Raw genomic sequence first — 23,937 nt, 5'->3', positions numbered from 1 at the left:
ACACCAAAAGCAATAATAATATCCTTTTTTCCTATCTTTCTTTCGTCTTCCTCTTGCCTCACCTTTCTTATCACCTGTATATATATTTAGTTTGACGTTTTGTGATTATATTGTTTGGAGAACGATTTCGTCTTACTGTTTGTCATAATGATTTTCAGGAGATTGTAGTTTCTCCTCTTCCCCTCCTTCCTCTTTCCTTTCGTCACACCAAAATAAAAGAAAATAGGCCTCTTTTTCCCACCTTTCTCTCCTCCCTCACTTTCCTTCTCACCCTCTTCCTCTTTATTTTCATTACACCAAAGAAATTAAAATAATATCCTTTTTTCCTACCTTTCTTTCGCCTCCCTCTTGCCTCACCTTTATTCTCACCTGTATATATAATTAGTTTGATTTTTTTGTTTATTAATAGAATAGTTTTGTGTAGCTTTTTGTTCCTCCAAAAAAAAAAAATAATATCCTTTTTTCCTACCTTTCTTTCGCCTCCCTCTTCCCCCACCTTTCTTCTCACCTGTATATATAATTAGTTTGATTTTTTTTGTTTATTAATAGAATAGTTTTGTGTAGCTTCTTCTTCCCGTTCTTCCCTTTCTTCCTCTTTCGTTACATCAAGAAAAATTATATACTTTTTTTTCTTCCTTTCACCTCCCTCCTCCCTCACCTTTCTCACCTGTCCCCTCACACCTGTCTGCACCTTAATGACTCCTTCCTCACACCTGGAATTAATCGCGTGTCTCCTTTTTTCTCCCCTAACTTCCTTGTTTCTACACGTTAACTACTCTCTCTCTCTCTCTCTCTCTCTCTCTCTCTCTCTCTCTCTCTCTCTCTCTCTCTCTCTCTCTCTCTCTCTCTCTCTCTCTCTCTCTCTCTCTCTCTCTCTCTCTCTCTCTCTCTCTCTCTCTCTCTCTCTCTCTCTCTCTCTCTCTCTCTCTTTCTCGCTCTCGCTCTCCCCTCACCTGCTACAAATCACCTTTCTGAAACCCTACCTTGATACAGAAAACCTTCATTACTTTTTTTTGCTTCCCTTCCCTTCCCTTCCCTTCCCTTCCCTTCCCTCTTTGAACATTAATCACTCCTCCTCATTCCACACCTTCGTTCTCCTTTGTGGCTCTGTGTTATTAATGGTTTTGTATCTTTTATATTTTTATTTCCTGTTTAGTTTAGTGTACCTTGATTTTTTTTTGTGTGTGTGTGTGTGGTTGGCCCCGTTTTCTGTTCCCCTCTTCCCTTTCTCTTCAGTCATCTTCTTTTTCCTTCTCCTCCTTTCCTTTTTCCTTTGTCTACCTCTCTCGTTTTGGCATTATTTCCTCCTCCTCTCCTTTCTCTCTACTTCCTTTTTATGTCATTTTCTCCTTTTTCTTCTTTCTCTTTATTTTATTTCTCTTTCTTTTTGTATTTTCTCCTACTTTATCTTTCTATTTAGTCTACTCTTTTTTATGTTATTTTCTCCATCTTTACCTGTTTTATTAGTCTACCTTCCTTTATACGTTTTCTTCTCTTCTTTACCTTTCTCTTTATTCTAATTAAATTTATTCTAACATTTCTTTCTTCTTGTTTTTCATTCAATACTTTATATGATGTCCCCTTACCTTACTCTACTTCACCTTAGCTTTACCTTACCTTACCTTACCTTGCCTTACCATACCTTACCATACCTTACCATACCTCACCTCACCTTACCTTACCTCACCTTACCTAACCATAACCTAACCTAACCATACCTTATCTTACCTGACCTCACCTTATATTACCTAACAACCACTACTTTAAATTTATACCATACATTTCCTTATCTCACCACTTCACTCACCCTTGCCTCACATTACCTTATCTTATCCTCCTCAACTTTACTTTCCCTTTCCATATCACCTCCTCACCTGTGCTCACCTGGCGCCTTCCCCCTCAGGATCCTCATCAGGGCCGCCGAGACTGGATTCATCAATGTCAACTGCGTGGACCCCCTCGGCCGCTCCGCTCTGCTCATGGCCATCGACAACGAGAATCTGGAGATGGTGGAGCTGCTCATCAAGTTCAAGGTACGATGATTATGTTTAAGATACGGTAGTTAAGTTTAAGGTACGGTAGTTAAGATATGAAGGTGAATAAGAGGGAAGAAGACAAATAAAGAAAGGGAAGGTGATAATTGAAGGGAGAAAAGGGGGAGAAGACAGAGAGAAGAGACAGATTGGGGATGTTATGGCGAGGAGAAAGGGAGAGAAGGAAGGAAGGAACAAGAAGGGAGAGAAAGAGGGGAGAAAGGGAGGAATATAGGAGAGAGGAGGAGGAGGAAGGAAGTAATAAGGAAAAGGGAGGGAGGGGAAGATCGACCAAGAGGAAGGGAAAAAAAGTGAGGGAAGAAAGGGAGTGAAGGAAGGAAGGAACAAGAGGGGAGAGAAAGGGGAGAAGGGGAGGAACATAAAAGGAGAGAGGAGGAGGAGGAGGAAGGAACAAATAAGGAAGAGGGAGGGAGGGGAAGATCGACCAAGAGGAAGGGAAAAAAAGTGAGGGAAGAAAGGGAGTGAAGGAAGGAAGGAACAAGAAGGGAGAGAGAGAGGGAAGAAAGGGAGGAATATAGAAGGAGAGAGGAGGAGGAGGAAGGAACAAATAAGGAAGAGGGAGGGAGGGGAAGATCGACCAAGAGGAAGGGAAAAAAAGTGAGGGAAGAAAGGGAGTGAAGGAAGGAAGGAACAAGAAGGGAGAGAGAGAGGGGAGAAGGGGAGGAACATAAAAGGAGAGAGGAGGAGGAGGAGGAAGGAACAAATAAGGAAGAGGGAGGGAGGGGAAGATCGACCAAGAGAAAGGGAAAAAAGAAGAGAGAGAAGGAAGAAATTCTATCAAAGGTACGATGTTCTCTATCTGTCTCTTTTTCATTCTCCCCTCCTCCCCTCCCCTCCCCCCCCCACACACACTTAATCACCCTCTCTCTCTCTCCATTTTTTTTCCTCCATTACCCACTTCCTCTTTCTCCAATCTGCCTCTCTCCTCTTTGTTTTTTTCCCCTTTTTTTCTCCCTCCCATCATCACCTTCCCTCTCTTCCTATGTCTCCTTCTTTCATCTCTCCATTTTATTCTTCTCTCCCTGTCACTCCTTCACTTTATCTTTCTTCCACTTACTCCATCCACTCCCCTTCTCCCTACTCCCTTCCTCTACTCTTTGTACTCCTTCCCTCTCCTCTTAACTTTTGCTTTTTCTCCCGTTCCTTTATCTTCCTGATTCCTCCCTCCTTTCTTCCATTTACTCCATTCACTCCCTTCCTCCCTATTCCCCTCCACTCCCCCTCTTTCGACTACTCCTTCCTTCTCTTCCTCTTTTTTCCTTTTTTTTCCCTCCCATACTCATCCATTTTCTTCTGTTCCTTTTTCTTTCTATTTCCTCCTTTCTTTATTTCATTTACTCTTCTCCACTCCTTTCTTCCCTACTCCCCTTTACTTCCTCTCTTCAATCACCACTCCACTTTGTTCTACTCCTTCCTTCTTTTCCTATTTCCTCTTTCCTTTTCTCCATTTACTCCATCCACTCCCTCCCTCCTAACTCTCCTCCACTCCCTCTATTCAATCACCACTCCCCTTTGTACTCCGCCCTCCCTAATGAGAAAGTAATAACCGCATTTTACTTTTCTATTGATTGGAAGAACTAATCACACATTTTAGCATCAATAATTATCTTTCATGCCAACAAACTTCATTTCGCGCCGCCCGTGTGACCCGACCCGCGGCAACGACAGGAGCTTAATTGTCGTCACTCAATTAATCCGTCAGTCAGTCAATCGGTCGGTCACCAACTCAATCAGGCAGGCACTTTGTTGGTCGGGCAGCCATTGAGGTCAGGCGAGCACTTTGCCGGATGGTCACTCGTTTGCTTGGTCAGGTATGCTTTTTGTCACAATTAGTTAGTTCAGTGATAAGTCAGTCAGTCAGTCAATCAGGCAGTCAGTCGGTCATTCAGTCAATCAGGCAGTCAGTCGGTCATTCAGTCAAGTTATTTTGTTAGTGTGTCATTTATACAGTCAATCAGTCAACCAGTTATTTAGTCAAGCTTTTTATAGTTATGCAGTCAGTCAGTCATTTCGTCAAGCTTTTTGTTAGTCAGTTAATTGTACAATAGTTCAGTCAGTCAGTCAACTATTTATTCAGGCAAGGTTTTAGTTTGACTGCCTGACTGATTGACTTACTGTAGAACTAAATAACTGGCTGACTGATTGACTGTATAAATGACACACTAACAAAACAACCATCCAGCGAATCCTCCAATAAGTCAGTCAACTAATTAACTCGCCTACCAATCATTTAACAAGCCAATCAGTCAATGAGTCAACCAGCCAGTCAGTAACTTAATCAACCAGTAAACTAATCATCCAATCAGTTATATAATCAGTTAGTCGCCACTCCGTCAATTTGTCAGTCAGTCAGTTAAACAATAATCCAAATACTTTTTCAGTCAGTCAATCAGTCAGCAAATAAATTACCAGTGAAACACATAGACTAATCAAACAGTAAATCACTTAATCAACCAAAGACAAAATCATCTATTTAACTATCTAACAATCTGACCAGTCAACCAGTCAGTTAGTCAGCCAATTAACCACTTAAACACTAATCTATTTAACAAACCAACCATTCCGTCACTCCACCAGCCAACCTCAGCACACCTTTCCTCCCTTCCGCAGGTGGAGACGAAGGACGCGCTGCTCCATGCCATCAGTGAGGAATACGTGGAGGCCGTGGAGGTGCTGCTGGAACACGAGGAGACGGTGCACGAGCCGGGGACGCTGCACGTGAGTACCCACACACGCTAAGGAGGGAGAGGGGAAAGAAGAAAACGGAGAGAAAATTGGAAAAGGGGGGAAGCTTGTCTATTACATTTGTTTCCTTTTTACTTACCTGGTTTTTCATTGTTTATTCCTATCCATAGAAAAGTTGAAAAAAAAAGAGGGAGAGAGTAGCTGCCAGGAAGGAAGGAAGGAAAGAGCAGAAAGGGAAAGAGGGAGGAGGAAGAGGAATTAACAAAAAGAGAAAGAGAGAGGAGGAAGAGAAATCAACAAAGAGGGAAAGAGAGAGGGAAGAGAAGGATGAACAGTAAAGGAGAGAGGGAAGAAAGGGTTGAACAAAAAGGGAAAGTGAGGAATAAGAGGAATCAACAAACAGAGAAAGAGAGAGGAAAGAATGAAAATAAAAGAGAGAGGAGAAAAAAAAGGAACGAAAGAGGAAAGATGGAGCAAGAGGAAGGAAAAAGAAGAGAAGGGAAAGTTAGTCTATTATTTTCTTCCTTTTAGTTATCTTATTTATCATTATTTCTTCTTATCTATAGTAAAAACATTAAATAGAGTTCCAAGACAAAAAAGAAAAGGAGAGAGCGCCCGCACCTACAGAGGACGGAGTTCGAGAGTGGAAAAAAAAGAGAAAGCTATTTTACATTTTTTTACTCATTAATCGATTTTATCTTTAATTATTTCAAAGGTAAAAAAAAAGAAGAGGGACAGTACAAAGGAAAAAAGAAAGGAGAAGAAAGGAGGAAAAAAAGAAAAGAATGTGTAATAGTTTTTTTTTCCTTTCATTTATTTCGCTTCTCTTTAATTATTTCTTCATTTCTTTCATATCTATCAGTCTATACGTGCACACATGAGCGTTTCCGTGTATGTGTGTGTGCGTGTGTGCGTTTGATTTATTTTGTGTACGTTATTAGTAACTCGTGTAAGTATTGTAAGTCCTCGCTCCCTTATGTACGTTTTTTTATATTTTCATGTACGCGTTGCGCTTGTTTTGTGTACGCTTTTTGTTTTTCATGTGCGTTTCCTCTCATGTGCGTTTTTCATTCCTTTATGTGCGTCTTTTCTTTCCTCATGTGTGTATACCTAATCTTGCGTACACTAATGTCCATGTATGTACACCTAACTTACGTACACACACACTCACTGATGTACGTTTTGGTTCGTGTGAGTATTTTTGACGCGTGTACATACATTTCACGCATGTGCGTATGTGGTCGAGCAAGCTGTGTGCGTTTCTGTGTGCGTGTTTTATATTTTCGGTCTTGTGTGTACCGTTGTGTGCACATTACTGATACACGACGGTCAGTGTGTGTGTGTGTGTGTGTGTGTGTGTGTGTGTGTGTGCGCGTGTGTGTGTGTGTGTGTGTGTGTGTGTGTGTGTGTGTGTACTAATGTGTTTCCTCTTCATTGTAATCTGAAAGGAAAACAGAGAGAGAGAGAGAGAGAGAGAGAGATTCTTCGTGTTTACTTTCTTTAATTCACCAAATCACTTTTATTTTAGTTTAATATTTTAAGTTTCATATTAATTACCATTGGCATTATTGTTATTATTATTATTATTATTATTATTATTATTATTATTATTATTATTATTATTATTATTATTTTTGTTGTTGATCTTAAAAAAATACCCCAGCAGTGATAAAGGTAATGAGTAAAATAGCTTTAAGTCAGTCTCTCTCTCTCTCTCTCTCTCTCTCTCTCTCTCTCTCTCTCTCTCTCTCTCTCTCTCTCTCTCTCTCTCTCTCTCTCTCTCTCTCTCTCTCTCTCTCTCTCTCTCTCTCTCTCTCTCTCTCGCTAATATATTCGTGTCCTTAACTTTAATGAAAAATCTAAATATAAGAAAAATAATTAATCAAAATTCTCTCTCTCTCTCTCTCTCTCTCTCTCTCTCTCTCTCTCTCTCTCTCTCTCTCTCTCTCTCTCTCTCTCTCTCTCTCTCTCTCTCTCTCTCTCTCTCTCTCTCTCTCTCTCTCTCTCTCTCTCTCTCTCTCTCTCTCTCTCTCTCTCTCTCTCTCTCTCTCTCTCTCTCTCTCTCTCTCTCTCTCTCTTTCCCTTAACAGCTCTCCATGACTAATCTTCGCAAGGTAAAAAAGACAACTCACTAATTAGTCTGTTTACCTTGTGCCGTCAGCCTTGATCACCTGGACTTTACCTTCCTTTACCTTTCCTTTGTTAATTTTGGTTCACTTTCCTTTATTCATATTCCTTTTCGTCTCCCTTTCACTCGCCTTCATATTTTCTCTCTCAATATTTTTCTTTATATTTCTTTCTTTTCTTTTTGTTCGTGTTCATTTATCTTTTTTTTTTCTCTCTATTTTTCCGCTGATTTTATTTTCATCATTTTTTCTTTTATCTTCAACCTCTATCTTTATTTTCCATATCCATTTATCTTTTTCTTTATGTCATTATTTTTCATCTAAATTTTTCCATCTTCACTTTCTTTTTTCTTTTGTGTTGTTACTTATTCATCTCTGTCTTCTTCATTCTTCATCTTCATTTTATTCTTTTCATTTTTCATAATTTTATTTCCACTTATTTTCATTCCCACATGTTCACTTTTTTCCCTTTTTTGTACTTCTATCCATTTATCGTCTATTTTCTTCTTCGTTCTTTCTATTTCTTCTCTTTTTTTTATCTCATCCCTTTCTTTATTATTTTATCTTTTAATTTATCTCCTTTTTCTATCCTGAATATTGCCTCCATTGTATTTTTGTCTTCTTGTTATCTTCATTCTTCCTATCTCTCGTTTTCATTTCGTTTTTTCAACCATTCTTCTGTATTTCTATCATTCTCTCTACTTTATTTTTTTTCATTCGTTTGTTATTCTGTTCTTATTCTCTTTCGTTCTTCCTATATCGTTTTCACTCTTAATTTACTATCTCTCTTTGTTCTGCATTTTCTCATTCCTTCTCCTTTGTATCGCTAATCATTCTTTTTTTCTCTGTATCTCTTGTTTTCCTATCGCTCTCTTCTTTATCCTGTATTTTCTCATTTCTTCTCTCTCGTCTCATTATTCTTTCTTTTGTTTCCTGTCCTTCTTCTGTTTTTTTCTCTATCTTTATTTTCTTTTTCTCATTCCTTCTCTTTCGTGTGATTAATCTTTTTTTTTCCTGTCTTTCTTCTATTTCTCTATCTCTTTATTTTCTTTTTCTCATTCCTTCTCTTTCGTGTCATTAATCTTTCTTTTTTTCCTGTCTTTCTTCTGTTTCTCTATCTCTTTATTTTCTTTTTCTCATTCCTTCTCTTTCCGTCTCATGCTTTCTCCTCTATCTCATGTTTTCCGATCGTTCTCTTCTTTATCCTGCATTTTCTCACCCCTTCTCTTTCGTATCATTATTCTTTTCCTTTTCTTCCTCTGTCTGTCTGTATTTCCTGGTCTGTGGTAGCCTTGAAGTAACATTGGAGAGGTTTGACTTGAATTAATGAAGAATGAAGTAGTTTGTATATTATTGTTTCCTTTAAAGTTACCCATAAAAGTCGAGTTCATGAGTGCAGTCTCCCGTTTTCTTTGTTTGTATTGGTGACGAGTTTTTAGCCTTGCGATTTGCGTGTTGAAATAATTATATAGTCTGTTTGTTTTGTCGCTATTTAGGTATTGTCATGAGTTTGTTTTTCCATTTATTTATATATGGATTGGTTAATTGATTGACTAGATGACGTAGACTTTGAGGTAAATTATTAGAATAGTTGAAAGTTTTGTTATTGTAGGTACTTTGAGCTTAATTGGCAACGTGGTTTAGTTAGAGTGTTTTGGGGAGGCGGTGGCTGAGTGGTCGGCGTGCTGGCGCAGCGTTCAAGATGACACAGGTTCGCGTCCCGCCCGCCGCGACAAACAAGCTGGCAATTTTTCAGTCACCGCCGAGTGGCCAAGACTACCCGCATGCTGTCCTGAAGACCGCCTATCAACTTGGAGTCTAGATTCTCTCGACAAGAGGATCGAAGATGAGCTCCGGGGTGGCAGCATGAGCCAAACAAGATGGCGCCACTATAAACACTTGCTGCGCTGTAACGGGCTGGGGCCGACCATCACGCCCCACCAAGAAAGCCTACCTGAGTCATAGGCCGAAACGTAAAAAAAAAAAAATGATGATGGCTATGGTATTAGTGATTCTAATGATCGTTTTTATTAGTGTTGTTTTACTATTAGACAGCCATGCTAAAACTAATCCAAAAAATTAATATGCTACTATTAAGATATAAATTAACTAGAAATTAAAAAAGTAGCCAAGTTATCCATGAAAAGAAAGTGGAAGAAAAGAAAACGAAATAGCACAAAAGAAAACCATGCAAATAAAAACAAGAAACAAAGAACAACAGAAAGAAAACGTTAGGAGAGAGCAAATAAAACAAAGAAAAGGAAAAACCGATAAGAAAGAAAACGAAAAACACCACAAAACAATCAAAAAAATAATAAACAAAGAAGTAAACGAGAAAAAGAAAACGTCTCTCTCTCTCTCTCTCTCTCTCTCTCTCTCTCTCTCTCTCTCTCTCTCTCTCTCTCTCTCTCTCTCTCTCTCTCTCTCTCTCTCTCTAATAAGACCAAGAAAGAAAACAGATGAGAAAGAAAACGTGAGACAAACACAAGAGCAAAGAAAATGGGAGTCGGCCGCTGTCGGTGTATTGACGGAGGACTGAGACAAACAGACAAACAGCGGTGTGTGCCAATAGGAAACGACCATGTGACCTCGGTGTTGATGTTGTTCTTGATGATGTTGTTGTTGTTGACGTGACCTTCATCGTGTGTGTCCTCGGCCACCACTTGTGTTCTGAAGGAGGAGAAGGAGGAGGAGAAGGAGAAGGAGAAGGAGAAGGAGGCTTATCTGAAGGAGACGAAGGAAATGAGGCAGTAGAATGATATGAAGAAGGAACAGGAGGATGAGGAGAAGGAAGAAGAGGAGGAGGAGAAATGAGAAAAAAAGGGAAGAAAGCAGAAAGAAGGAGGCAAATAAATGAAGAGGAGGAAGAGGAAGAGAAAGAGGAGGAGAAGTTAAAAAAAACATAGGAAAGTGTGAATTAAAGGATCAAAAGAATAAATTTAATAAGAAGGAAAGATTAAAATAGAAGATAGGACAAAGTGATGAAGGCAATAAAGAGAAAGAGGGAAGAGGAAGAGGAGAAGAAGAAAGAGGAGGAGTAAAAAAAACATAAGAAAGGGGTGAATTAAAGGATCAAAAGAGTAAATTTAATAAGAAGGAAAGATTTAAATAGAAGATAGGACAAAGTGATGAAGGCAGTCAAGAGAAAGAGGGAAGAGGAAGAGGAGAAGAAAAAGGTAATTTGGAAAGAGAAGAACCAGGATCAGAAGAAGTAACAAAAACAGGCAAAAAAAACAAAGAAAAGAAGAGATGAGAAATGAAGAAAAAAAGAGGAAGAGGAGAAGAAAAAAAAAGAATAATACCAATAGAAAAAATATACACAAAAGACAAAAAAAAAATCCTTATATAAGCTATAAAAAAAAAGAGCTGAAATTATACATTGATCCAACCTGAAAAAAATAGAGCAAGAAAATTTCAAAAGAGAGAAAGCGAAAAAAAATAGACAAAGGATAAAGAGAGAAATGGAGGAGAGAGAGAGAGAGAGAGTGTGATGAATGTATTGGCAAGCCTCTTGTTTACGTAAGAAGGGAAATGGGGAAGAGGAGGAGGAGGAGGAGGAGGAGGAGGAGGAGAGGAGGACAAGAGGAAAACGAGAGGTGAGGAAGAAGGATGAGGGTGAAGGCTGGGGTTAGACTGTCTTTGATGATTCTCTCTCTCTCTCTCTCTCTCTCTCTCTCTCTCTCTCTCTCTCTCTCTCTCTCTCTCTCTCTCTCTCTCTCTCTCTCTCTCTCTCTCTCTCTCTCTCTCTCTCTCTCTCTCTCTCTCTCTCTCTCTCTCTCTCCGGGTGATAATGGACAACCCTCGTCACGTCTCTCTCTCTCTCTCTCTCTCTCTCTCTCTCTCTCTCTCTCTCTCTCTCTCTCTCTCTCTCTCTCTCTCTCTCTCTCTCTCTCTCTCTCTCTCTCTCTCTCTCTCTCTCTCTCTCTCTCTCTCTCTCTCTCTCAACGTAAAGCGATAAAAGTTGTAAATCCTGTGTGTGTGTGTGTGTGTGTGTGTGTGTGTGTGTCCTGGTCTACGCACACAGCAGTCGCCATACGCACATATGTATACATTGCTGAACATTAAAATACGTACATACATGATTTTACGTTCATGTGTGTGTTTGTTTGTTTTTTTGTTTGCTTGTGTGTTTGTTTGTTTTTTCTCGTTTATTACGACGTCTTGTCTTTGTTAACGTGTCAGTGAGTCTTTGTTCACACGCACACACACACACACACACACACACACACACACACACACACACACACACACACACACACACACACACACACAGACTTTCCTTCATTCCCAAAACCATTTCCCTCGTTTCCTCTTTCTCTCCTCCTCCTCCTCCTCCTCCTCCTCCTCCTCCTCCCCCTTTACTTCCCCATCTATATCAATACACACTACACCCAACATAACATTCTTCACCCTTCACCCCAAGATCACCCTTCACCCTGGCCCATCACTCTCTCCATCCTACTCATCAGATAGACATAGGAACATCTCTCACACTTCTTTCACCCTTTCTCATCCTTTTCCCTCACCCTTTTTCCTCACCCTTAACACCACATCACACCCTAAACTAACCCCTTTTTCTCACACCCACACACTCCCTTACACCCTTCTTCTTCACCCTTCACCCTAATTCAAGCTTCTCTCTCACTCACACAACACTCCCTTCTCACACCCACTCACCCTTTCCTCATCTTTCCCACCTTTCTCACCCTATTCACCCTTCCTCACCCTTTCCCCTCACCCTAAACCAAACCTAACACCCTCACACCCTTCTTCCCCCTTTCTCACCCTTCTCCCTTTATCTCTTCATCACCCTTTCCCTGAAAACCAAACCTATCACACTAACACTCTCTTACACTCTCTTACACCCTTTCCCCTTCCCCCTCACCCTAAACCAAACCTAACACCCTCACACCCTTCTCCCTTCACCTTTTGTCACCCTTTCCTTCCCCAAAAACCAAACCTAACACACTAACACTCTCTTACACTCTCTCACACCCTTTCCCCTTCCCCCTCACCCTAAACCAAACCAAACACCCTCACACCCTTCTTCCCCCTTTCTCACCCTTCTCCCTTCATCACCCTTTCCTTCCCCGAAAACCAAACCTAACACACTAACACTCCCTTGCACCCTCACATTCCTCTCACCCCTTCTTCACCCCCTTCTTCACCCCGCCAGAGCTGGGAGGCCATTCCCCCCGAGACGGCCACCTTCACCCCGGACATCACCCCGCTCATCCTGGCCGCCCACCGAGACAACTACGAGATCATCAAAATTCTCCTGGACCGCGGCGCCACCCTACCTGGCCCACACGATCTCAGGTAAGCTGATTAAGCTGATAGCCAGGTATGTAAGGGAAGGGTTAAGTGAGTGAGAGTTGTTTTGAGGGGAGGAAAAAGGTGATTGAAAGGGTTGTATATGGGAAGGGGAGGGAAGGGAGAGAGGTGTGTGGGAGGGACGGAAAGTGACAGGTATGTGGGAGAGGGAAAGGTTAATGAAAGAGATTGTGTATGGGTAGGGAAAGGGAAGTGAGGGAGACGCGTGAGGGGGTGGGGAGGGTAGGAAAGGTAAGTGAATCAGGTATGGGTTTTTTTTCTTTTCTCTTTTTTTTTTTTTGGGGGGGGGGGGGATGAATGAGAAAGGCTTGTGTATTGAAAAGGGAACGTAAGTGGGTCAGGTGTAATGGAAGGCAGGTGTGTGTTAGGTAAGGGGAACGGTAGGTTAGCCAGGTGTGATGGTATAAAGTATAAACGAACAGGTGTGACAAGTAGAGGAAGGAAAAGTAAATATGACAGGTGTTTAGGAGGCAGAGGAAGGTAAATGACAGGTCTAATTGCATATAAGGCCAGGTGTGTTAGGTAAGAGAAAAGGTAAAAAAAAAAACAGGTGTAAAAGATATATAATGACAGGTATGAGTGGGGAAGGGAAAGGTAAGACAGGTGTGTGTGTGGGAAGGAGAAAGGTAAATGTGACAGGTGTGCAAATAAGGCCAGGTGTGTTAGGTAAGAGAAAAGGTAAAAAAAAGACAGGTGTAAAAGATATATAATGACAGGTATAAGTGACGAAAGGAGAGGTAACAGACAGGTGTGTAAGGGGAAAGGTAAATTACAGGTGTGCATATAAGGCCAGGTGCGTTAGGTAAGAGAAAAGGTAAAAAAAAAGACAGGTGTAAAAGATATATAAAGACAGGTATCAGTGCAGAAAAGAAAGGCAACTGAGACAGGTGTGTGTAGGAGATAGGAAAGGTAAATGACAGGTGTGCAAATAAGGCCAACTGTGTTAGGTGAGACAAAAGTAAAAAAAAAAAAAAACAGGTGAAAAAATATAATGTCAGGTATATGTGGAATTATCTTATATCAGTCCCACAGGTAGCTAAAAGTCAATTAGCGTGATTTAAAGAGCCACACGGTGGACAGGTAAGCTACAGGTGGGTCACAGGTGAGAGGAAATGGTTAGGTAAGGCTATAGGTAGGTGGGGATGGGGAAGGAATAGAAGGGAATGGGAGAGCTGAGTAATGGGTGGAAATATAAGGGTGGGAAGAATATTGCACGCTGGTGGCAGGTGAGAAAAAGGGAATGAGAGTGAGAGTGAGGGGGAAAAAGATTGTGGAGGGGGGAGGAGGTGTGTGTGTGTGTGTGTGTGTGTGTGTGTGTGTGTGTGTGTGTGTGTGTGTGTGTGTGTGTGTGTGTGTGTGTGTGTGTGTGTGTGTCTCTCTCTCTCTCTCTCTCTCTCTCTCTCTCTCTCTCTCTCTCTCTCTCTCTCTCTCTCTCTCTCTCTCTCTCTCTCTCTCTCTCTCTCTCTCTCTCTCTCTCTCTCTCTCTCTCTCTCTCTCTCTCTCTCTCTCTCTCTCTCTCGTAGATAGATGTGTCTCCTTTAAGGTTCTAAATTATTGCGGTCCTTTCACTCTCTCTCTCTCTCTCTCTCTCTCTCTCTCTCTCTCTCTCTCTCTCTCTCTCTCTCTCTCTCTCTCTCTCTCTCTCTCTCTCTCTCTCTCTCTCTCTCTCTCTCTCTCTCTCTCGCTCTCGCTCTCCTTTTTAATAACAATTTGTGGAATACTTTTGAAGAATGAATTTTTTGTGGGAAACTCATAAAAATGTTGTGGATATTAATGAATTACTGTCAGCTGAGGTATTTATTGTTGCCATTACCTCCCCTGTTACGAGAGAGAGAATGGATTTATCTGTAGTATTGTGTTCATTCTCTCTCTCTCTCTCTCTCTCTCTCTCTCTCTCTCTCTCTCTCTCTCTCTCTCTCTCTCTCTCTCTCTCTCTCTCTCTCTCTCTCTCGCGTTGCTGTGTGTGTGTGTGTCTGTGTGTGTGTGTGTGTGTGTATGTGTGTGTTTGCCTAACTTTTCTCATCCTGTCTGACATGAAAACACACACACACACACACACACACACACAGTCGACAGTCACCTCCCACCCTCCCACACACACATACCGCCTTCCTCCCCCCTCCCCTCTACTGTAGAAAGGACTCGTGATAGGACTCAGAGGACACTCTCATAGGACTCCTAGGACCATGAACTCGTGACTATGATGGACTTGCCTCTCCGTGTGACCTGACTTCCTAGGGACTTGATCTGAAGGGAGCGAAAGGTCTCCTGAAATGACGTTAGCTTAAATGAACACAAGACCTCACTGGACCTTTTTTTCCCCTTTTTTGTGTTTTGTTTGTTTGTCATTCCACTCACGAACTTGTACTGACTGAGGGTAATGAATGTATATATGTGTGTGTGGGGGGGGGGGGGTGCTTGTGTGTGTGTGTGTGTGTGTGTGTGTGTGTTCGTTTTGTGATGTTCCTCCTTAATGTTTACAAAGTTTTCTCTCTCTCTCTTGCTGTCTGACTCTCTCTCTCTCTCTCTCTCTCTCTCTCTCTCTCTCTCTCTCTCTCTCTCTCTCTCTCTCTCTCTCTCTCTCTCTCTCTCTCTCTCTCTCTCTCTCTCTCTCTCTCTCTCTCTCTCTCTCTCTCTCTCTCTCTCTCTCTCTCCCAAATGAATGGTAATTTTTATGGTTTTATTGATGGTGATGATCGGAGGCTGGTGTGTGTGTGTGTGTGTGTGTGTGTGTGTGTGTGTGTGTGTGTGTGTGTGTGTGTGTGTGTGTGTGATTTATGGTAGCGGTGGGATTGAGGTTGAGACATGGTGATGATGGTAATAACAATAACAGTAGTAGTAGTAGTAGTAGTAGTAGTAGTAGTAGTTGTTGTAGTAGGAGGAGGAGGAAGAGAAGGAGGAGGAAGAGAAGGAGGAGGAAGAGGAGGAGGAGGAGGAGGATGTTAGACAAGTATAATAAGAACAACTAATAACAAAAAATAATAATAACGATGATGAATACAATGATAAGGAAGAAGAGGAGGAGAAGGAGGAAGAGAAGCATAACAATAACTATAATGACGAATATGCTAACAATACCACTAATGATGACTATGATTACAATGCTGATGATGACGATGACAGGTGTGGGTGTGACGAGTGCGTGACGTCGCGGCTGGAGGACTCGCTGCGGCACTCCCGGTCTCGCATCAACGCCTACCGCGCTCTCGCCTCGCCCTCCCTCATCGCCCTCTCCTCCAAAGACCCCATCCTCACCGCCTTCGAGCTGTCCTGGGAGCTTCGGCGACTCTCCTTTATGGAACACGAGTTTAGGAGCGAGTACCAGGTGAGAGGGGAAAAAGGGAGAGGATTGGTGTGTTGAGGGAGAATAGTGAATGGGAAAAAGGGAAGAGAATAGATGTGTGGGAAGGAGTTTATAGTAGGAGAGTGAACCAGGTGAGGGGGGAATGGAAAGGGGAAGTGTGGGAAGGGGGAAAAGAGGAAAGATAAAACTGTGGTGAATTGGAAGAGGGGAAGGTGAGATTGATGTGGAAAAGAGGAATGGAAAGTAGGAGAGGGAACCAGTTGAAAGGAGGAGAGGGGGGTAAAAACGATGAGCGCATTAAGATGGATAAGCAGGTAAGAACGTAAGGGTGTTGTTGTTGTGTGTGGGAGGAGGAGAGGAAGAGAGGAGAGGTAAAGTATGAGGAATGGGATAGTGAAGATGGAATTAGAACAGAGAAAGATGAGAAGAAGATAGCAATGAATGGGTTAAGGATGAGGTTTACCAGGGAAGGGAAGCGAGAGGGGGTAATAGTTGAGTTAAAGTGAGTATAATGTATAATGTAGAAGTTTGCGTGGGAGGGTAAAGGAGTAGGAATAGGAAGTTGAAAGTTGATGAGTTAAAGAAATAGTTGAAGTAAGGAAATGAGAAAATGAAGGAGATGAAAAGGAGAAAACGTGAATGATTTAAGGTAAGGTAAGGTAAGATAGCAAATGTATATGTGTGTTTAAGTCTTTAAGCGTGTGTATGTATGTCTTTTGGTGTGTAAGTGTATGTATATGTGTGTGATTTAGGTTTGTAAGTTTTTTTTTTTTTTGTGTGTGTGTAAGAAGGTAGATATATATATCCATCACTAATTCTTACAAGACCTGTAATGAGTTGAGAGTTATAGGTATTGCGCACCATACAGGTAAGAGAGAGAGAGAGAGAGAGAGAGAGAGAGAGAGAGAGATCGTAAACACACAGAATCACTAAGAACAAGTAAATAGACATAGAAAGAGAAAGATAAATTATTGACGAAAAGAGAAAAAAAAAACGAGAGAGAGAGAGAGAGAGAGAGAGAGAGAGAGAGAGAGAGACTGGGGATAATGAATGCTCTTGGAGAACTCTCTTTGGACCGGCTATTCAGGCCTCGAGTACGCAAATATGCAAGAGCAGTACCCAGACTCCATTACTCAGCTCACTCGTCTCACTCACTCATCTCATTTACTCACTTCACCCCACTCATCTCACTTACTCAGCTCATTTACTCAACTAATTTACTCACCACCTCACTTACTCATCTCACGTGCTCAGCTCACTTGCTCAGCTCATTTACTCATCTCACCTCACTCACTTCACTTACTCATCTGATTTGCTCATCTCATATACTCAGCTCATTTACTCAACTAATTTGCTCACCGCACCTCACTTACTCACCTCACGTACTCATCTCACTTGCTCATCTCACTTACTCATCTCACTTGCTCATCTCATTTACTCATCTCACCTCACTCACTTCACTTACTCATCTGATTTGCTCATCTCATATACTCAACTAATTTGCACACCTCACCTCACTTACTCACCTCATGTACTCATCTCACTTGCTGATCTCACTTCCTCAGCTCATATACTCAACTAATTTACTCACTCACCTCACTTACTCGTCTCTCTTACTCAACTTATTTACTCATCTCACTTACTCATCTCAATTACTTATCTCACTCACTCAACTCACCTGCCTCAGTTTACTCACCTTCCTCTTGTCATGCAGGAGAGCCTTTACCTTCTCTTAATTAACCTGAGCAAGCACATCCACACAGGTAGACAAGTGGATTGAGTGCAGGTACATCAGTTAAAGTAATGATGAGATGGCTGTGTGTGCGTGCGTGTGTGTGTGTGTGTGTGTGTGTGTGTGTGTGTGTGTGTGTGTGTGTGTGTGTGTGTGTGTGTGTAATTTACCCACGGTCTGATTATGAGCTGGACTCGTCATCACCAGCAAATACCCTCCCGATTAGAGCAAGGCACCGCAGAGTTTTACCACTGAGCTACCGGAACTGTGTGTGTGTGTGTGTGTGTGTGTGTGTGTGTGTGTGTGTGTGTGTGTGTGTGTGTGTGTGTGTGTGGGGGGGGGGGGAATGATGTGGAAGGTGAAGGAGTGAATTAGAGTAGGAAAATGGAGTTGGAGTAGAGTATAAAAAAGGTAGGAAGAGGAGTATTAAAGAGGGAGAGAGATAATATGATTCGGAGAGTGAATGTCCCGGGCTGGAAAACTCTACGGTACCAGCTTGCCGCGTTTCAATGCCAGTGACCGCTAGAGTTCGCTTGCTGGTCCGTCAGTCTATCTCTCTGCGTATCTGTTAGTCTGCCCGTCTGTCTGTCTGTGTGTCGGTCTGTTTGTTTATGTGAATGATTACCTGTATCTGGAGTAGGAGTGGGAGTGAAAGGGAGTGTTGGTTTGATATATTTCTTGGCATTTCCCTCAAGCTTTTTTTTTTTTAGGGGGGAAGACACCTGAGAGAGAGAGAGAGAGAGAGAGAGAGAGAGAGAGAGATGAATCCATTTCCTCAAGAATCAAAGGACATCATTTCTTTCCCCTCCATCTCCTCTCTCAACCATTTTTTTCTCTCCAATGCCTTTCTTGTTTCCTCCATTTCCTTCTTCCTCTACTTCATCTTCTCTCCTCTCTTTCTCTGTATTTCTCTCTTTCACACATTATTGCCTTTTTCATTTCCTCTCTCTCTCTCTCTCTCTCTCTCTCTCTCTCTCTCTCTCTCTCTCTCTCTCTCTCTCTCTCTCTCTCTCTCTCTCTCTCTCTCTCTCTCTCTCTCTCTCTCTCTCTCTCTCTCTCTCTCTCTCTCTCTCTCTCTCTCTCTCTCTCTCTCCATTTCCTGCTTCCTCTAGTTTATCTTTCTCTATTTATTTTTCTTCGTTTGTACCCCAGTTCCTTCTTTCTCCTTCCTTCTCTCTCTCTTTTCTTTTTTTCATCTTCCCTCTTCACCTCCCTCCTTTATCAACTCCTTCACCTCTCTGCTCTTTAACCTTCTCCTTCACCTTCCTCTTTCACTTCTTTCTTTCGCCCCTGCCTCATTTTTTTCCTTTCTTCATCTCCTCTGTTTTTTTCTTCTACTCCTTTTTTCTTTCTTCTTTCCTTCATTTCCCTCTTTTCCCTTCCTGCACCTCTTCTGTTTCTTCATCTACTCCTTTCTTCTTCTTCCTTCCTTCACCTCCCTCTTTTCCCTTCCTTCACCTTCCTTCACCTCTTCTGTTCATTCATCTATTTTTTTCACCTCCCTCCTTCCCCTTCCTTCACCTATTCTCTCCTACTCCATCTACTCCTTTCTTTACCTTCTTCCTTTACCTCCCTCCTTCCACTTCCTTCACCTCCCTCCATCCCTTTCCTTCACCTCTTCACCACCTCCATCACCCTAACACCCTTCTCCAAAGAGGTAGACTGACGGACCAGCAAGCGAACTCTAGCAGCCACTGGTATTGAAACGCGGCAAGCTGGTACCATAGAGTTTTCCAGCCCTGGACGTTCACTTTCCATATCATTCTATCTCTCCCCGTCTCTAATGCTCCTCTTCCTCCCTTTTTCTTCTGTACTCCGGTTCACTCCTTCACCCCCTCCTTCACCACCCACAGGAGTTAAGGAAGCAGTGCCAGGACTTCGCGACGGCACTCCTGGACCACACGAGGTCATCCTACGAGCTCGAGGTCCTGCTCAACCATGACCCCTCCGGCCCCCCACACGAGCACGGTGAGCGGATGCACCTCAACCGCCTCAAGCTGGCCATCAAACTCAAGCAGAAGAAGGTGTGTTGGGGGGTGAGGGGGGGGGTCAGAGGGGGGAGAGGGGGGCATGTGTGTGTGTGTGTGTGTGTGTGTGTGTGTGTGTGTGTGTGTGTGTGTGTGTGTGTTTGTGTTAGTCTTGGGTTGTTTGGGGTTCAATGTTTTTTTATTTTTTTTATCCAGTGTGTTAGGGGTAAGGTGTGTGTCTCTTCATCCACCTCCTCCTCCCTTTCTCATCCCTCACCCATCTCTCATCCACTTTTTCCCTCTACCATCACCTACCTACCTCCTTTTCATCCACCATCCCTTACCTCACCCTCACCCATCTCTCACCCATTCCTTTCATTCCCTTTCTCTTCCATCACCCATCTCTTTTACCTAGCTCTCTTTCATCCACCATCCCTTCCTTCTCTCCCTTTCACCCATCTCTCACCCACCCCTTTCCTCCCCTCCCTCTACCATCACCCATCTCTCTTACTATCCTCCCCTTCACCCACCATACCTTCCCCTCCTCATCCATCACCCACCAATCCTCTCTCTGCCATCACCCAGCTCTCTTACCTACCTCTCATTCACCCACCATCCCTTCCCCTCCTCACCCCTTCACCCATCCCTCATCCATCACCCACTTCTCACCCAATCTCCTCAACAGTTCGTCGCTCATCCAAACGTCCAGCAACTCTTGGCATCCATCTGGTACGAGGGTCTCCCAGGCTTCAGGCGCAAGAACATGGCACTGCAGGCCCTGGAGATAGTGAAGATCGGCCTCCTCTTCCCCTTCTTCTCCATCATCTACATCCTGGCGCCTCACACCTCCATGGGACAGACCATGCGCAAGCCCTTCATCAAGTTCATCTGTCACTCCGCCTCCTACCTCACCTTCCTCTGTGAGTACTGAAGGGAAGAAGAAGGGATAGGAAAGGGAAGGGAAGGGGAGGGAAAGGAAGGGAACATGAGGACAGGAGAAGGTTACAGAAGAAGGAAAAGGAATATATAAGGGGAAAGAGAATGAAATGAGGAAGCAAAGGGAAGATCAAAACAAGAAGAGAAAACATGAGGGTAGAGGAAAAGATTATAAGGGAAGTGAGAGAAATAGGAAGGGAAAGGAAGGATGAGAGAAAAGAGTGGGAAGAAGAAGGGCTTATAACGGAAGGGAAAGAATGAGAAAGAGAGCATAAAGGAAGAGGAAGGGAAGGGAATATGAAAGAAGGGGAAGGGACGGGAAGAGAACAGGTTGGTGAAAGTGAAGGGAATATAAGGGAATGGGAAGGGAAGGAAACATGAAGGAAGGGAGAGAAAAGAAAACATGAAGATAGAGACAAAAGAAAACGTGAAAAGGAAAAAAGAAAAGAGAAAGAAAACACAATCACCCACACCCACCCACGCAACCATCACCCATAACCTCACCCACATTCCCCCACCCACTTAACACACCCTACCTCTCCCCCACATCCACATCCCACACCCACGTCATCCTCTCCCCCTCTCCACCGTCCACTCACCCTTCCACCCCCTCCACCCTCAGGCCTGTTGATCCTGGCGTCGCAGCGGATCGAGACGGTCATCGTGGACTGGTTTGGAGCGACACCGACCCTCAAGAAATGGGTGGCCACGGACGTCACCACCCGCCGAGGAGCGCCACCCAGCCTTGTGGAGTGGCTCATCCTGGCGTGGGTGTTCGGTGAGTAGGGAGGGAGTCAGGAGTAGGGAGTGAGTAGGAGTAGAGGAGGAGGAATTAAAGACATATACAGAAAGGAGTTAAAAGGAGTAGGAGTGAATGAGGAGTTGAAGTAGAGGAAGAGCATGAATTTCAGACATATATAGAAAGATAAGTTGAAAGGAATAGGAGGAGGAGGAGGAGAAGGAAGAATCACAGGAATTACAGGAAGAGTAAGGAGTGAATGGGAAGTAGGAAGAGGAAGAGAAATTTCAGACATACACAGAAAGACAGGAGTTAAGAGGAGTAGAAGAAGGAAAAGTAAGAAACACAGGAATCACAGGAGAAGTAAAGAGTGAGTCAGGAGTGAATGGGAAGTAGAAGGAGGAGGAAGTACAAATATATACACAAAGACAGGAGTTTGGAGGAGCAGAGGGAGGAGGAGGGAGCACAGGAAGATGGGAGTGGAGAATGATACAAAGTGGAGTAAAGAGTAAGGGAGATAGGTGGAGCAGCAGAAGGTGGAAAGGGGGAAGAATCAGAAGCATATGCAGGTAGACAGGAGTGGATATAAAGTATAAAAGTAATGATATAAACAAGAATAAAAAGTTAACAAATAGCTGTAATACTGAATCACACAAACACACACACACACACACACCCTAACCACCATTGTCTCACCCCACCCCACCCCACCCCCACCCCCACCCCTAACAGGCTTGATATGGTCCGAGATCAAGCAGCTCTGGGACGTGGGTTTGCGGGAGTACGTAGCGGACATGTGGAACGTCATCGACTTCATCACCAACGCTCTGTACGTGGCCACCATAGCGCTGCGGATTGTGGCTTACTACCAGGTGGGACGCTGCTACGTGGTGAGTCAGTGTGTGTGCCGAGGCTAGGCGCGTGTGTTGTGTGCGGTGCGCTTAGAAAAGTGTCCTGTGTGCTTTCTTTCCACATCGAGGGAGTGTGTGTTCCAGGGCCAGACTGTCATACACGCTGCTCTCTTTTAGCATCAACAGAGCATGTGTACCGAGGCTAGACTGTCCCATGTACCGCTGTCTCTGAGTGGAATGTGTGTCTGTAAACTCAGCTGGCATGTGAGGTGTTTTCTTTTGCATCGAGGGAGTGTGTAGTACTGCCTCTCCTTTAGCATCAGTGGAGTGTGAGGTTAGACTGGCGTGTCGTGCTTTCTCTCACCATTAAAGGGAGACTAAAGGATATGTACAGAAGAAGATAAGAGTGTAAGAATTGTCGTGGGAGTCATTCTGTTTGCTTCAATGGAGTGTATGTACGAAAGCTAGACTGTCATATGTCCCACTCTCTCTTAACACCGAGGGGAAGACTAAGTGTACAGGTGTTAGACTACCTGTTGAGGCTCTTACCTGGCGAATGAAACATGTGTTGGGGTACTTGATCAGTGAGACATGTGTTTGGCACTTGATGAGACTTGGCAGTCCCGTGGTGAGTGCCAATACGATAGATGCATTCAAGAAAAAGGCTAGATAATTCTTGGATAGTAAGATTAGGTGGGGTTAAGTTTCCAGGAGCTGCCTTGTATAGACCTTCCAGCCTCTTGCAGACTCCTTATGTTCTTATCTTCTTAACTGGAAAAGATGTGTAGAGGCGTGACTAACTAGATGAAATATAACCACCTGATGAGATGTTTCAACCCGTCCGCTGCGATTGGCATGGATTTGGCCTTCACTGGTAGCCTGGTAACATACACTCCCGGGTCTTTCTCTGCCTCCGTGGTGGATAGTGGAGTGCTTCCCATGTGGTATTGGTGTGCTGGATATCCCCTCCCAAGGTGCATGACTTTACATTTTTCTTCACTGAATTGTAGCAGCCACTTTTTGTCCCATTCCTGTAGCTTGGTGATGTCTTCTTGTAGGGAACCCGCAGTCGAAGTGTTAATAGCTCAAAGTACCCTCAATCTATGGTAGCCTCGGCAAACACACCTAATCTTTCTATCTTAACCCTTTTGTCTGTTTAGGTAAGCACGCTTCTTGATGGCTAGAATATATCAAATAGCTACAAACAACACACCAACTTACCTAACCCTTCTACCCCCTACTCGGTTCCTCCCTCGACTCAGGTCCAAAGGGAGATTAGGCAGAATTTGGGCACCCAGGACCTACCGCGACAAAAATGGGACACCTGGGACCCCATGCTGATCGCCGAGGGACTCTTCGCGGCGGCCAATATCTTCAGGTTTGTATTTTATTTATTTATTTATTTATTTTTTATTTATTTTTTATTTATTTATTTATTTATTTTTTTTTTACAGCAAAGGAGACAGCTTAAGGGCACAAAAAAATAAAAAAAATAATGAAAAAAAACAAAAGCCCGCTACTCGCTCCTTGTATGTCTGTATGTGTGAAAGATAGATAAATAGATAGATAGATAGGGAGGAAGAAAGATAGACAGAAGTAAGGTCAGGCAATAAATAAATAGATAGACAAATAGATAGAAAGAGAGAAGAAAGAGTTAGAGGAAAAAGGACAAAAGATATAGAGGGAAAAAGATGATGAGAGAGAGAGAGAGAGAGTTAATTAATCCCTCGCCCCATAAACAGTGGCTCAAGGCTTTCTCTGCCACGAGGACAAAGAACCCGACCGTGGCGTAAAATTGTCCCGCAGGAAGAAAATAAGAAGAAAATAAAGCAGAAGAGAGTAAAATAAGGTGGAAGAGAGAAAAATAAGGTGGAGTAGAAAATTATATGGAAGAGAGAAAAATATAGTGGAGGAGGGAAACTAAGGTGGAAGAGACAAATAAGGTGGAGTAGAAAATTAGGTGGAAGAGAGAAAAATAGTGGAGGAGGAAAAAATAAGGTGGAGTAAAAATAAGAAAAATAAGAAAAACAAAAATAAAGAATAAAAAAAAAATAAAAAAAATAGGAAAATAAAGAGAAAAATAAGATGGAATGGAGAGAAATTAAGAGGATAAATAAATAAAGAGAAAGAGGGAAAAAAATAGATAAAGAGAAAAGGAGTAAAATAAGAAAAAATAAATAATAAAAAGGAATAAAAAAGTTAGAATAAA

At 42.8% G+C, this 23,937-nt stretch overlaps 1 protein-coding gene across 20 annotated transcripts in view; it reads left to right on the top strand.

Moving 5' to 3' along the window:
• The window catches only part of LOC126985496 (transient receptor potential-gamma protein-like), a 176,805-nt gene that overhangs the window by 107,351 nt on the left and 45,517 nt on the right, over nucleotides 1-23,937 (top strand). For 15 of the 20 annotated variants that reach the window (XR_007738751.1, XM_050840479.1, XM_050840466.1 and 12 more), the window contains 9 exons: nucleotides 1,904-2,033; nucleotides 4,665-4,772; nucleotides 12,042-12,184; nucleotides 15,323-15,524; nucleotides 19,089-19,259; nucleotides 19,888-20,122; nucleotides 20,761-20,916; nucleotides 21,610-21,767; nucleotides 22,991-23,106. Coding sequence is in view for 19 of the 20 variants with exons in the window: in XM_050840479.1 (XP_050696436.1) it covers nucleotides 1,904-2,033; nucleotides 4,665-4,772; nucleotides 12,042-12,184; nucleotides 15,323-15,524; nucleotides 19,089-19,259; nucleotides 19,888-20,122; nucleotides 20,761-20,916; nucleotides 21,610-21,767; nucleotides 22,991-23,106 (1,419 nt within the window). In the remaining variant the exon portion in view is untranslated. The remainder of the gene's footprint in view (nucleotides 1-1,903; nucleotides 2,034-4,664; nucleotides 4,773-12,041; nucleotides 12,185-15,322; nucleotides 15,525-19,088; nucleotides 19,260-19,887; nucleotides 20,123-20,760; nucleotides 20,917-21,609; nucleotides 21,768-22,990; nucleotides 23,107-23,937) is intronic. The other 5 variants (XM_050840485.1, XM_050840484.1, XM_050840474.1 and 2 more) reach the window with 1 other exon arrangement.

This window comes from Eriocheir sinensis, chromosome 59, assembly GCF_024679095.1.
Source record: "Eriocheir sinensis breed Jianghai 21 chromosome 59, ASM2467909v1, whole genome shotgun sequence".
NCBI classification, from domain to species: domain Eukaryota; kingdom Metazoa; phylum Arthropoda; class Malacostraca; order Decapoda; family Varunidae; genus Eriocheir; species Eriocheir sinensis.
This window is presented reverse-complemented; position numbering and strand designations above follow the sequence as displayed.